This window comes from Medicago sativa, chromosome 7 (genome assembly GCF_051527215.1).
Source record: "Medicago sativa cultivar Bolivia chromosome 7, Bolivia_mono, whole genome shotgun sequence".
Classification (NCBI taxonomy): Eukaryota; Viridiplantae; Streptophyta; class Magnoliopsida; order Fabales; family Fabaceae; genus Medicago; species Medicago sativa.
In genome coordinates this window covers 53120381-53134222 of record NC_140755.1, presented here as the reverse complement: position 1 = coordinate 53134222, position 13842 = coordinate 53120381, and the positions used below count along the sequence as shown (strand labels likewise).

At 33.0% G+C, this 13842-nt stretch overlaps 1 protein-coding gene and 3 long non-coding RNA genes across 8 annotated transcripts; 3 read left to right on the top strand and 1 right to left on the bottom strand.

The window, feature by feature from the left end:
- On the bottom strand, positions 1 to 3330 carry LOC146906732 (uncharacterized). Of its 4 annotated transcripts, none has more exons than XR_015019880.1 (4): positions 1733 to 3330; positions 1101 to 1158; positions 725 to 1001; positions 1 to 445 (listed from the first exon to the last, which is right to left on the bottom strand). It is a non-coding gene; the product is annotated as an uncharacterized LOC146906732 (long non-coding RNA). The 4 variants fall into 4 exon arrangements; XR_015019879.1 differs by having other exon boundaries at positions 1101 to 2345; positions 2441 to 3330; XR_015019881.1 differs by having other exon boundaries at positions 2441 to 3330.
- A 3715-nt stretch (positions 3331 to 7045) lies between these two features.
- LOC146906731 (FBD-associated F-box protein At1g61320-like) lies at positions 7046 to 7951 on the top strand. The gene is made up of 2 exons (XM_085728945.1): positions 7046 to 7595; positions 7809 to 7951. Exons 1-2 carry the CDS (start codon positions 7046 to 7048, stop codon positions 7949 to 7951), a joined length of 693 nt encoding a protein of 230 aa, XP_085585071.1.
- Positions 7952 to 8165: 214 nt separating this feature from the next.
- Positions 8166 to 11868, top strand: LOC146906730 (uncharacterized). Of its 2 annotated transcripts, none has more exons than XR_015019419.1 (4): positions 8166 to 8779; positions 9428 to 9517; positions 10494 to 10555; positions 11447 to 11868. It is a non-coding gene; the product is annotated as an uncharacterized LOC146906730 (long non-coding RNA). The 2 variants fall into 2 exon arrangements; XR_015019420.1 differs by having other exon boundaries at positions 8167 to 8779; positions 10503 to 10555.
- Positions 11869 to 12186: 318 nt separating this feature from the next.
- Positions 12187 to 13334, top strand: LOC146906729 (uncharacterized). The gene is made up of 2 exons (XR_015020374.1): positions 12187 to 12347; positions 12842 to 13334. It is a non-coding gene; the product is annotated as an uncharacterized LOC146906729 (long non-coding RNA).
- Positions 13335 to 13842: the final 508 nt, after the last annotated feature.

Sequence of the window (13842 nt, the reverse complement as noted above, 5' to 3'; positions counted from 1 at the left end):
TGGCCCAAAGATAATATAAAATATCAAATTAATGGTACAAACAATTCACTACAACTTTACAATCAAATACACCCATTCAATATAATATTACAATAAAAATAAAATACTACCAATCAAAACACTAAACATAAATCAAAATTGACTTGATGACATCCTTCTCATGAACAAACTCGATTTGTTGAATTGCCATAAATTGTGAAAAATAAACATCCATAGCCAAAGATACCACTTAAAGGGCGGAAAAAGCTCATTGAGTATGCATTGTAAACCATAGAGTTCATTGAACCTAACATCAGATCCATAGATATTGAACTTCTCCCACCTTTTCATGGTGCTATCATCACGGGTTGCATCGTCTTCTCGAGCTAGTGTGAGCACTAAATTGAAAGAAACCAAGGCAACAACCATCGTGTGCGATACATATTACAAGCATGATATCATCAAACTGCAAATTCATTGAAATATTATGAAAATCAAACAAAACAAAAGTAGTGTTGTTTCTCATTAATTTCCAACACTTGATTTACTTTCAAATATCCCACACATGTCTTACTTGATAAAATTTCAACAATAATTCCATCCGTCCTATTATTGATTTGTCTATACATAAAGTTCAAGGGTTCACATAATCCATCATCCAGCAAACAAACATTAACAAAAAGAACAATTGTTGAATTGAAACACAATAAAACCTATATTACAAAGCTAGGGTTGAAAGTTCTACCTGGGTTAGGGATTGCAGCGATAACACTCTAAAGTCCAACCACAACATTCATATATTAAAGACGAGAATCTTCAATAGCTCTTCTTGTCATGCTCCTCTCTCAACTTTTCCGCCTTAGAAACGAAAGAAACCTTGACTTCAATTGCATGTAATCATAAAACTATATTAAAACCAAAACACCATTTAGTATTTCGATCAATGTTCTTTATTGAATCCAATAGAAATTACTCACAGAATCATACATCACTTTCCATTCTTTTCCACCATCTTTGCCAACCTAATTGAAATTTGCATAAAACCGAATTAGAAAACCCAAAACAACATTCAAATTTCACAAAAATATTTATGAACAGCAACGCTGGATCAAAAAATTCACCGCATCAACAAATTTGTTGCTAGGATTTTCCATCTTGAATTGTTATATGAACTCCGACCTAAAATTCAACAAAGAAACAGTGTAACTAAAATCAAAATCAAATCCAACTTCACCGCAACATCCCATTACACTAAAACGAGAAACAATAACACTATGCACCAATTCGAACAATTTTTTATCACTAAAGCTAACATGAAAACAAAGAAATCGCTTATGGCCTCTTTGTCTTGTTTAGAAGCTTTATTCGACTGCTTCGTATATAAAAAAGACATAAATAATCGAAAAAAATTAAACATGTTATCACAAATCTAGATCTAACAAATGAATTGCTTAATATCACGAAATTGAATCTCTCAATCGGAAGAAGAAACTCACAATAATAACACAATAAAAAATTTGATGAGCTCTTAAAGAAAAGGAAAACTGAAAGAGGGATAAATATCACAATAATTGAAGAGAAATAAGATCATATGCATGATATCAATATTTGGAGTAATGTGAGAAGATATAGGGAATCCTTATTGACACAATAATTAGTAATCATTAATTTCTTTCAAAAAAAAAAAATTAGTAATCATTAATTCACACCTTCAAAACACTAAAATAGAAAGATTAAGAGTGATAAAACATACCAAAACTTCCCCAAGCATGTAAAGAGGTATCCAAGTCCCTCTTCCACTGAAACTATGTTGCACAAATAATTGAAGAAGTAACTTTTACAGCGATACATACACTTTAATGAATACTAACCCATTATCTACTACCCCCACACTCCATTTTGCAGAGTTGCTGCGTTTGCTAAATTCCATAATCATTGTCATCTTTCTTCCACATGATTCCTCTCTCTTCATGTACTATCTATCTATCAGTAATAATCTGACCTTACTCAAACTTCGGTATGTAAATTTGTCTCGCCTAAAGAATCACATATAAATCTAACTTCTTTTCAAATCACCACTTTTATTTCAAAGAGGTAATGAATTTAAGTTTCTGGACTCTTTTCAATTAAATCAGACTCTACTGCCTTACTCTATCTGATCATTACTGTGCGATTTCAACTAGTGTTGAAAAGTAAATATGTTTCTTAACTGATAAAAATCATACCAAGTAAATAAAAAATCATTATACAGCTCATGACAACAAAATAAAAAGAATAAAAGTCAAATCCTTAATAAGAAAAGCAAAAGTCGAAGACTCTATGTTATCAATAATGTATGCCTTCGCTATTTATGGGTTGACAGTTGTCTGCAAGGGATTATTAAACACAAACCAAATAAGACCCAGATGAAATTAAACAAGGGAGAAAGTTTATGTGAACTGAAATTGCTATGATGTTATACCTCAAAGTATTGTCATAGAAGAGTGGAAGTCTAGGTTGAAGGCGGCATCGGTGTGTGGGCGTGATTGCTCGGTGGTCGTGTTCGCCGCTGCAGTGCAGATCGTGACTGAATCGACGTTTGATTGAACTTACGGTTTGGGATGCGCGAGAGAATTTGAATACAGTGACGAATCGAATCAAGGGTTTGAAATCAGACCCTTTTCAAACTAGTAATGGAACGATGAATAGGAAGGTTTGGGTGAGGTTGATCTGTATTTGTGCTGAACTTTTCAGAACCGAATCCCTCGGGACGTGAGAGTTAGATTGGGTAATTGGAGAGTGGAGAGTTCGATTGAGGTTCGATTTAGGGTTTGAGAGACTGAAGGGAACAGAAACGTATACAATGGGAAAGGTTATTTTGTTTCTTTTTTAGTAGAGTTGGGAAAATTTTAGTTTGCCCAGGCTTGTGAAAAAAAGATTATTTTTTTTTTGTTACAAAAGATTATTTTGTTTGTTCCATAAAAAAAGATATCATACCTTTTTTTTTTCTTCTTAAAATCAGGTTTGTAATGATATTTAGGAGCATAAATAGTTAAATTTGTTTAATCTAAAGATTGAAAAGTTTGAGGTCAAGAGTTCGAATCCTGACGAAGAAATAAAAACTTTAACATAACAGTTAATATACTAATATTTCACACATTTTTTCTTAAAATAAGGTATAAAATAATATTTACATGTTTGCCACCTTGTTTTTATTTTAGATTTGACCCCATTTATTCTTAAAATCAGGTTTTGAAACTTACTCATTAAAACAAAATTTTCAATATATTTACAAAATTGCCACCTTATTTATATTTCACACCTTTTTTTAATAAAATAGGTATAATACAATAAATTCTTTTGTCAATTTTGAACTAGTGATTGTTTGAACTTGATTATATCGTAGATAACATGCCTTACATATTACTTTGGGAATAATGTGTTTCAATCTTATAATCATGTGTATTGCATCCTATGGTCAATCGATTATAATCATGTGTGTTGGAGAGGCGTTTTTGTGCAGCTCTTTGATGCCACATGCTGTTATTCCTTATTTCCCTCGGCCTACAGCTTCTGCCAGCGATTCAGGATCACACGAAAAAGGAGGATACACATACTTTGGACCTGTTTAGCGATGGAATCATCTCTTGACATCGTGACCGCTCTCTAAAGGACCTCAAGATTCAACAAACAAACTCAATTTCTCTTCTCCATCGTCCCGGTTATCAGTGAATGAAGAGAAATGCGTTGTTGTTCTCTCAACCGCCAACAACGTCAGAGTTATTGCACCAATTCTATGTTGGGGAGTGCATACGGAAGGAAGACCGAGAAAGATGAGGCGAATACCAGCACGAGCTTCACAACGAAGTTTGCAAGTTATAGTGTTGCATGTGACATCAAAAAAAAAAAAAATTTGGGGCTGCACATGACGCCCTTGGACCTAGCGGCGACCTCAAAGAGACAAGGAGATGATGGCCAGCAAGACCAAACCAAATTCAAGTCTCAAAATCTTGGCGACGACGTACTTTCTCGAAGTGATTCTCCCACACGTAATTTCTTGAAGTGATTCTCCCACCAGGAAGCAATTCTCTTTCGAAAGAATTCTTTTTCGAAAAAATACCAGGTTCTATGTTTCCAATATCTTTTGAGAAAATACATCTACGCTTTTTGCTTTGAAGAAAATTTTATGTTCAATATATTTGGAGACTATATTTCCACTTTTTGTTTTTGAAGAAAGTGTCTTGCCCAATATATTTTGAGAAAATATATTTTGAAGGCTCTTATCGATTTTTGTTTATTTTGTAATTATTTTTTGGTGCATATACATGATATGTGGACTGTCAACTGACATGCTGTTATCCTTCACTAACACATTGTTTTAGCAAAAATATTTATTCTGGTGGGCGAGTGAGTGTATGAGGAGCAAAAGAATAAGATAACAAGAAGGGTAGTTAGTTTCAATTTAGTAGAAGATGGAGGATTCATTCCAAGTTAGGGGAGTATGATATACATATTGGGCGAGTTAGGGGAAAGAATAAAAGGACTTTAACGAAGAATTAGTACCAAGTTCGGGCGAGCAAGAAGTAAGGGGATAGAGTCGAATAAAAGAATTAGTTTCGATTTAATAAGGAGAGTGTGTAAAAATTAAAATATGAGCCGAGTTAATTCAAATATGATAGGATCACGAAGAAGAGTAGAAGATAAGATATCAATCGAGCCAAGTCCAATTTAAGAGGAGAAGTATAAAAGAAGAAGGATGAAGTGGCGAGTTACGTCAGATTTAGAAAGGAATAAGTGAGTTTCGATTTAAGAGAAGCGACAAAAGTTGAATTGGAGAATTAATTCCAATCTAATAAGAAGAAAGAAAAATATCAGAAGATAATTAAGAAAGTTGTGGAGTGAGAAAGAATAAGAAGAGGAGTAAGAAATGTGGGCGAGTTAATAAGAGAAGAATAGTTAGTTCTCATTAAGTATGATTGCATATGATTAAAGGCTCCTTTACTTATGATATTGATTTCTTGGAAGTATTGAAGAATTGTTATATTTCAGATAAATAAGGCTTGGGAGGCAAAACAAGCCCGCCAAAGGCAAGATTAACGAAAGGAGAGTACTCGCCAAACAAACACGCCATAATGCATATGGAAGCAATTGTCCCGCCATTAAGAACAGGAATATGAAACTCTAAGTTATCCTAACCTTTATCAAACTTTGAGATTTGTTTTGCAGGTTTTTAACAAGGATAAAGCCTTCTCAGAGTGAAGCCTTCCCTCAGAGTGGGAAGCATGATTAAAGCCTTCTCAGAGAAAAGTCTTCCCTCAGAGTGGGAAGCGCCTTCCATCAGAGTTGGAAGTGTAAAATAAAAAGTCTTCCCTCAGAGTGGGAAGCGCCTTCCATAAGAGTTGGAAGTGTAAGATAAAAAGTCTTCCCTCAGAGTGGGAAGCAAAAGTCCTCCTTCAAAGTAGGAGGCGCCTTCCATCAGAGTTGGAAGTGTAAAATAAAAAGTCTTCCCTCAGAGTGGGAAGCAAAAGTCCTCCTTCAGAGTAGGAGGCGCCTTCCATCAGAGTTGGAAGTGTAAAATAAAAAGTCTTCCCTCAGAGTGGGAAGCGCCTTCCATCAGAGTTGGAAGTGTAAAATAAAAAGTCTTCCCTCAGAGTGGGAAGCACGCCTTCCCTCAGAGTGGGAAGTGCTATTGAAAAAGTGCTACTACTACGACATCAACGAAATCTACAAATCGACAAGTGCCCTAAACGTCAAAGGCTCTGGCAAGGTGGAAAATCTGCAAATCGACTCCATTAGAAAAACAAGAGAATGGAAAAATAAAGTCTCCAAATTGCCAAACAAATGAAGGTCAACCGAGCCGACAAAAGTCGCCGGAACATCAACGCCAAATGTTGAGAATCTGAGGTGACACAGTCACCGGAGCATATAAGAAAATAAGCACGACAATTCAAAATCGTTGAAAATCGCCGAAGCATCAAAAGTAATAAAATTGTTTATGTAAATCTCCAAAACGAATTCGGCAAACAAAATCGACGCAAATTTAATGAGGAATCGCCATAAAGAAGTCAACTCGTCACGACGTACAAACCACTTCGCCTTGTTCCAAGACTCGTGCTTGGGGGGCTGTGAACCACCAAAACCTTCCTAAAGACTTAATGACCTCTAGAAGGTCCAGTCCCATGTTGTCATCACTTCGCCTTGTCCCAAGACTCGTGCTTGGGGGGCTGTGAACCGTCATAATATTCCTAAAGGCTTAGAAGCTCTCCAGAAAGGCTCTAAGACCTCCAGAAAGGCTCAGGCGCCCTCCAGAAGGGCTCCTGAGACTCTGGCGCGCTCGCCTTGAGGCACCGCCCTTCTAGGCTTTTAGAAACCTCTAGAAACCGCCTAAAATACATAAATACCCCTGTTGCTTGGGAACCAAGCAACCGAAACCCAAGCCCATGACAGGCTATAAATACTACTCTTGAGAGCATTCTCAAGGGATCTAATCATCAGTCCAAACCCTAGAATCCTAGTATTCCTTACCGTACTTTTCTGCAAGTACAAGTGATAAGTTGGATAAAATTCAATAAATAAGGGTATAATAGTGGGAAAAATAATAATAAATGCTACATTGGTATTATAAAAAGAAAATTATTTTGAGACTGAAAAATGTCAAATAGACAATTATTTTGAGATAGAGAGATTATCATTTTTAAATATGTATTGGTTGATTAAATTTCTCTTTCCAAGTTTTTTTTTTGACTCAATTTATTTTTTAAATTTGAGAAGTATACTTACTAGAAGAACCTAGTCTAATATAAAAAAGCAAATAATATAAATAATATAAAAAACTAGTTGGTGATATTTTATTTCTAATCAATTGTTGACCAAAATATATATATTTTTGTTTGACTGCATTGGTTAGATATAAAATAGTTCTTTCTCCAATTTTATTATTTTTGACTTTTTTTTATTGAATTTCAATCTATAAAATCCAATGCCACTACTTTATTCATTCATCACATTTTCAATCTAGTGGTATACACTTGAAATCCAGCCTTGTTTTCATTTCTACCTTCATTGTTTTCTTTTGTCGTTTTCACCAATGGCCAATTTTGAAAACCAAACCCAATTACTTGAGGAAAGAGAACCCAAAATTGCTTCCTCTGGTAGTCTTTCTGAGGATATGATTCAAATCATTTTCACTTTTTTACCAATCAAACATGCAATTATAACTGCAACAACCGTGTCTCCTAGGTACAAAAGATCATGGTGTCATAATCGCCGATTCTTGTTTGATAGAGACTTATGTTTCCGATATAGCCAACAAAATTTGGCTGCAATAGTTGATCATTTATTCAATTCGCATGAAGGTGACGAAATTAAAACGTTTCAGTTACATATCAATCCTGTTGGGATTGAAGTTTTGCTTAAGAGATGGTTGCAAATATGCACTAACAAGGATCTAGAGGATCTTGAGATGACTTTTTACCAACCTGGTTTCACAATTGAATTTACTGTTTTTAACGCACTGCACAATTTAAAAACACTAAAATTGGCTCAATGTGTGATCCAGTTGCCAGATGTTCCAAGTGGTTTGCAACTTTTGCAAAAGCTAAAGCTAGCTAACATCCACATCACTGAAGAAATGTCTGGTATGTTGATTGAGCATTGTAAGATGCTTGAAATGATTGTTTTAATTAATTGCTCTACAATTAAGAAATTGAAATTAATTGCTAGACAAAATAAATATTTCAAAAATTTGAGAATCGATTGTTGTGAGGACTTGGAAGAGATTGAAATCGATTCACCAACTCTTCGTTCAATTTTTTATCATGGAAAATTTCCAATTGTTCGAATTGCTCAAGGGATGCAATTGTACGATGCTTTCTTTCGCTTTACACCATCAAAAGAATACATGCAATCTACTCAGCTAGAAGCTCTTGCTAAAGATTTCTCACATGTCAGCATTCTCACCACTACACCTCAACTTATTGAGGTATATATATAAACAAGCATATGCTTATTCTTATTTATTTACATTTCACTATTTACTATTTTATTTAATTACTTACAAACTACTCCTATATCATGCAATATATCTATATACATTTTTTTTGACCAAATCTATATGCATTTATTATTATTATTTGAATTTATTGATGCCTTTGATCAATTCTCACTCCTTGAAACACAACACACGCGTTGATCAATTCTCACTCCTTGAAACACAACACACGCGTTTCTTCTTTCCCAAAACAAGCTCGCGTTTCTTCTTCTTCCTCTTATCATCATCACCACCGCCAACCCTCTCCCCCATCCATCGGCGGCGACCAAGCATCTCACCATCTCCTCTTCACACTCCACCCATCGGCTGCAGCCATCTCTGATTCCAACAACACTTTTGCGCACTACCATTCACCGAAAACCACTCCGCCGCAGCCATCTCTGTTCCTCCTTCTTTTGCGTTGGTTTGTCGTGTATCTCTCCTTTCACCAGGTTCTCTGGATTCTTCATCGGAACGCCTTCGTCCTCTACCGCACATCCGTGTTTGATTAAGGATTGTTTGGGCTCTATGTTTTTGTGTGGGTTGCTATTGTGGTTGTTTAACATTGTTTTGACCATAGATATTCCAATACACCTATCTCTCTCTCACTCGCTCTATCCCTCTGTCAACGAAGCATACATACATGAAGAAAGTTTCAATTTCTTCCGGGTTTCTTTGAATGCAAAATCTGATGGATGGGAGAACGGTGATTGTTCAATGTAGAAGCCCAATTGTTGGACGTGGGTTACGATTACGAATATAGTGTTCATTGAGTTCTCAAAGGATTTACATGTAAGAAATTGTTTTTAACCCCCTTTTGATATATGTGATTTAAGAACATTGTTTGAATTTGAATATGACGTCTCTAATTAGGGAATGAAGATGTTACTGTATATATTTGATCCTAAATCAACATCTATGATGATATTGTTCATGTAACTTTTTCTAACTTTTGTTATTCCATTATATATTTGGTTTGTTTGGATGTGAATTGATATTTACACAGATTTTACAATACTTTATAGTCATGTGTAATTTTTCTTTTCAAATACACCAATATATGGATTGAAGGTAACCTTTAACGACCGTGCTTTCCTCTTTACTCTTTGTGTTTATAGATTGAAAATATGAATGCCATTTATATTTATTTTTTCTCACAAGGCATTGTGATTTGTTGTTTTCTTTATCTTTAGCCATATGCCTTTGTCTTTCACTCTGTTGTAAATCTAATCATTTTACATTTCTTATGTGTTACAAAATGAGCTTGAAGATGAATTGGGAACATTGAATTCACTTGCATTTCTTATGTGTTACTTGATGCCACTGTGTTTTCTATTATGTTACTTTATCAGATTTTATGATTAATTATTTCCTTTTAATGTTACTTCTTATTCTCATAATTTTTCTGCGATTGTTGATCTTTCCTTTTCATTGTTTCAGCCCTCCCTAAGCAACAAGGTATCCTAGATTTTGAATCCCTTTTTGGATTGTTGACAAGTTGCTCGCGATGGTGTGGTAGAGCTCACAGTGGTATGACGATCTCTTTGTACTATAATGTGTTTTTTTTTTTTCTGTTTGATTTTTGTTCCAATGTTGAAAATAAACAAATTTCTGGTGGATATTTTAGTTTGAAGTTTATATTGGTTGAAAATTGAAACGAAATGTGTTAGACTCATTTGGCGGGAGAGACTTTGAATAGTTTGGTTTTTTTATATTTATGCTTATCGTCTCAATTTGAAGATCCTTTTATTTTTTTATTTTACTTATATTATAAAGAGTTTCTTTCAAATTTTTACATGTATAACTGTGTGTTGAATCATTTAGAACATGGAATAGCCTTAGATAGCATACATTGCAACTTTGGTTTTTTTATTGATAGTATAGTATGAAATGCTTTGTAATGATATTTGAGCAGATGTAACTCAATTATATTATTTTCTGAAAGGATTCTTCATAAAAACTTTAGGCATGAACCAAAAATACACGACACATTTGGATTTTAAAGCAAACATGATGATCATTTAAGATTCTAATTCTTCTGTTAATTTTCTTAAAAATTAAAATAAAGTTGGAAACTTGGGATGCTTAGGCTGAGAGAAATTGTTTTTCTTGGTTCATGTAAATATTTCTTATTAGTTTTAGTTGTCTTCCTTTGAATCCTCTCTAAACTTTGCCTTCTTTTTCTTCTGTGTGCTTCATATCTGCAAATACTCATCTCCATATTGTCTATTCTTTGTTTCTTCTTCATAACTATGTAAACTTATTTAAAGGTAATAGTTTTTGAATCTTTGTTATAGATATGGTCTCATTGTTCTTGAAACAATTATTGATGCTGGTAAACTCTTCTGACTTGGCCTCTTTTATACGTAACTAATGATTATCATAAACTACTATGGTGGACATGGACTAATGATTTAGAATGCATTAAGTTTATGTATTCTTATTCTGTAATGCGAAAAAAAACCTGAATGCTAGCTTATTTTCTAATAATTCATAATGCATTAAGTTTATGCAGGTTTATGTTTAGTATTGACTACCCCATTGCACACCCTAGCTCTTGACAGCAAGGTATATCTTGCTTTTTCTCTCAACATCCACTTGGCTTTCTTTCCTTTAATATATGAATATGACCAGACAAGTTCCATTTTGTTTATAAAATATGAGCTCTATAAAATATGGTGAGTTTTGTTTATAGGTTATCCAGGTTGTTTTTTGTAGTGTAGATACTGTCTTCCCTAACTTGCATCCATAGAATATCAACAAAACCAACATGGCAGTTCATGTTGATATTCACATTATCATGGTTTCCTTCATTTTATTCAATGATTTAAAACTTTTCTTAATTACTTTCAATGTAAACTGATTTTGTTTGTGACATATTTTTTTATTCCTACCTTACAGTCACTATTAGTGAAGGATTTCCTGGGTTTGGGAGGTTTTTGTTTTGGGGATTGTTTGTCACTTTCATTGGCTCATTAGTTAATTGGGTGAAGGATTTTGTTTCCATCTTTTTCTCTCAACAAACTCATGAGAACAGGGCACAACCACTCTAGATGTGGAAGACATAAGAAAAGAAAGTAAATAAAATCCTCTTGGAGAATCAATTTTTCTTCTTTTTACTTTTTCCTCTTCCACATGTTTGATATGTTTGTGTGAATTTTCACTTATAATTAGTTAACTTTTCTATTCTCTTTTGATTTAGTTTATTTCATTGATATTTTGTACTTGAAGTTATTGTTTGAAGTGTAATGTTTTCACATAACATTGAACATTTATTTTGCTTTCAACTGTTAATAAAATAGTCTGAATAATTTGATATGTTCTTTAGATGAAAAGTAATTAAGTCACTTTTATTCTATTTTTGATAGGTACTTATGCTTATTCTCTTTTCCTATTTTCAATTCTTTGATATTTTTTCCCACCTATTTTTAATTCGTCAATATTTTGTCCCTATTGCAGACAAAGAAGAAAGTGTCATTGTTCCTACAAAACTTAAGGTGGAGCTAATCACAAATGAAGCTTAATGTGTGTTTTTTTTTTTCCGATTGTGACATTGTGCATTCTAATTGTAAATGGCAGTGGTGTAGTAATTTTGTATTAAAATTGTAGAAAAATAAAGATACATTGTTCAATACCAGAACAATAAATGATTGTTAAGACTAAGCAGTGTGTGCATAAGTAATATTGTATTAAAATTGTAGAAAAATATAGACACATTCTATTGCTGTCTTAATAACAAAAAAATATCAAATTGAATGAAATATAACATTCTTTGATTCTATATAAGACCCCAATAGTGATTGTGTATGTTTACTATTGCTAAGCGCATTGTTAATGTATTCATAGCCATTCGCCGTTTATAAGAGATTATATTTAACTCATTCATAGTGCTTTATCAAATAACTTACGTATATTATATAGATCATTGTGTTATGTTTTTAACTATATATGACTCGTGCGGTAGCACGGGCAGATGATCTAGTTGAGGTATATATATAAACAAGCATATGCTTATTCTTATTTATTTACATTTCACTATTTACTATTTTATTTAATTACTTACAAACTACTCCTATATCATGCAATATATCTATATACATTTTTTTTGACCAAATCTATATGCATTTATTATTATTATTTGAATTTATTGATGCCTTTATTAATATGCATAAATTATTAAACCTTGTCATTTTAGGGAGTGGCTGTAAGGATTCGTGATGGGGTATTTCGAGAAGCACAATATTGTTTTGGAAATTTGAGAGAGCTTCAATTGTTGATGGATGGGGCAATATTTTGCAATCCATACGATATAACTATGTTTCTCAAAAATTGTCCATCTTTGGTGAAATTGTTCATTGATGTAAGTACTACTACTTCATTCTATTAGTTAAGACTAATCTTTTATTGATATGAATCTAAAAGTATATGTATTATTTTTTTAAGATTGGTATTTAGATCTCAGCCAATCCATGGAATTTATTCTTTTGGTGGACAATCCACCAAAGGATAATTGAGTAATTCTAAATGGATAGAATTGTTTGCAATCTTGATTATTATTTTTTTAATTATAAAATTGAAGGTGAAGTCAATATTTATAAATAATGGTTGCGAAACAAAATAATAAAAATATTGTTAAATAGGAAGAAGAAGAAAAAGAAGAATATATGTGTATATACTTTTAACATTGATGTAAAACCCTAATTATAAACATAGGTAGAAAATTAAAATTAAAATAATAATTTCGAATAAAAAAATACAATTTATATAAATAAAAAATATAGGCGTGTACTTCTGATCCCTTAAGTAATTTATGATATTTATTTCTTTGAGCTTGACTTTAACCTATATTTGCAGCTAGAAAATTACAAATTTAACCTTGGAATGTATTGGGAATTGCACCATAAACCTCAGCTTGACAGATGCAATCACAAATTTACTCAACTCAACGTTGTAGTGGTGAGAAGTTTTAAGTTTTTGGCTTCAGAACTTGAGCTACTAAAGATAATTTTGCAAAGAGCAACAATATTGGAGATGGTATTTTTAATTCTACCAGAGAATGGATGTAGCGAGTTCAGACCAGAATATGCAAAACTTATTCATTCTTGGAAAGCATCAACAAAGGCCAAAGTATATGTATATGAAAGTTATTATGATGAGAGTTTCGGTAATCCAACTCATTCAAAACGTTGGATCCTAGACGAATTTTGTGTTTCAAATTTAGAGTTGTAATGTTATGATGTTATAATGGCAATGTGCCAATTTTTGCTTTATGTTCCCTTATTTTTTTTTCATATGTCTTCGGTGTAACCAACAATTCTATATTTCAATGTTAAACATCATTGTCTAATGTATCCTCCTTAACTATACTTTGATTTTATGATTTATTATTCATTTATCCGTACTTTTCCCCCCTTTCGGGGATACATTGACGAAACATATATAACAAGAAGATATATAGGTGCTTAAGACTCATTTGCCGATTGAACCTAAGACTCATTTATAACTTCGCCAATGCACACATATATAACACTCTTTCGAGCTAAAAGTTGAAATGGTTAGTGAAATTAAGGTGGCATATTTCAAGAGAATCTTAAGTTTCAATTCTGACTTAAAAAAAAAAAATCATTGATCATACTTTACTAAATTTTCAACAGAGACTCAAATTACCAGTAACTAGAACTAGAGGGTTAAGATGAAAAATATATAGATAGGTGGATGTGGCAAAGAGATTGGATATGGAATTATTTTATATTAATACGACAAAGATGAACTTCCTTTTGAATGGGTTCTTTTGGATTCGATAATGTGTAAGTTAATCAATGGTGTCTAGTGTTTACGCTCATAATCGAAAGTCT

What these genes read in the sequence shown, in the direction of transcription:
- LOC146906731 (XM_085728945.1), top strand. Translation starts at nt 7,046, where the DNA reads ATGGCCAATTTTGAAAACCAAACCCAATTACTTGAGGAAAGAGAACCC. An exon ending in CATCACTGAAGAAATGTCTG is followed by an intron (nt 7,596 to 7,808) that starts GTATGTTGATTG and finishes GAATTGCTCAAG; the next exon opens with GGATGCAATTGTACGATGCT.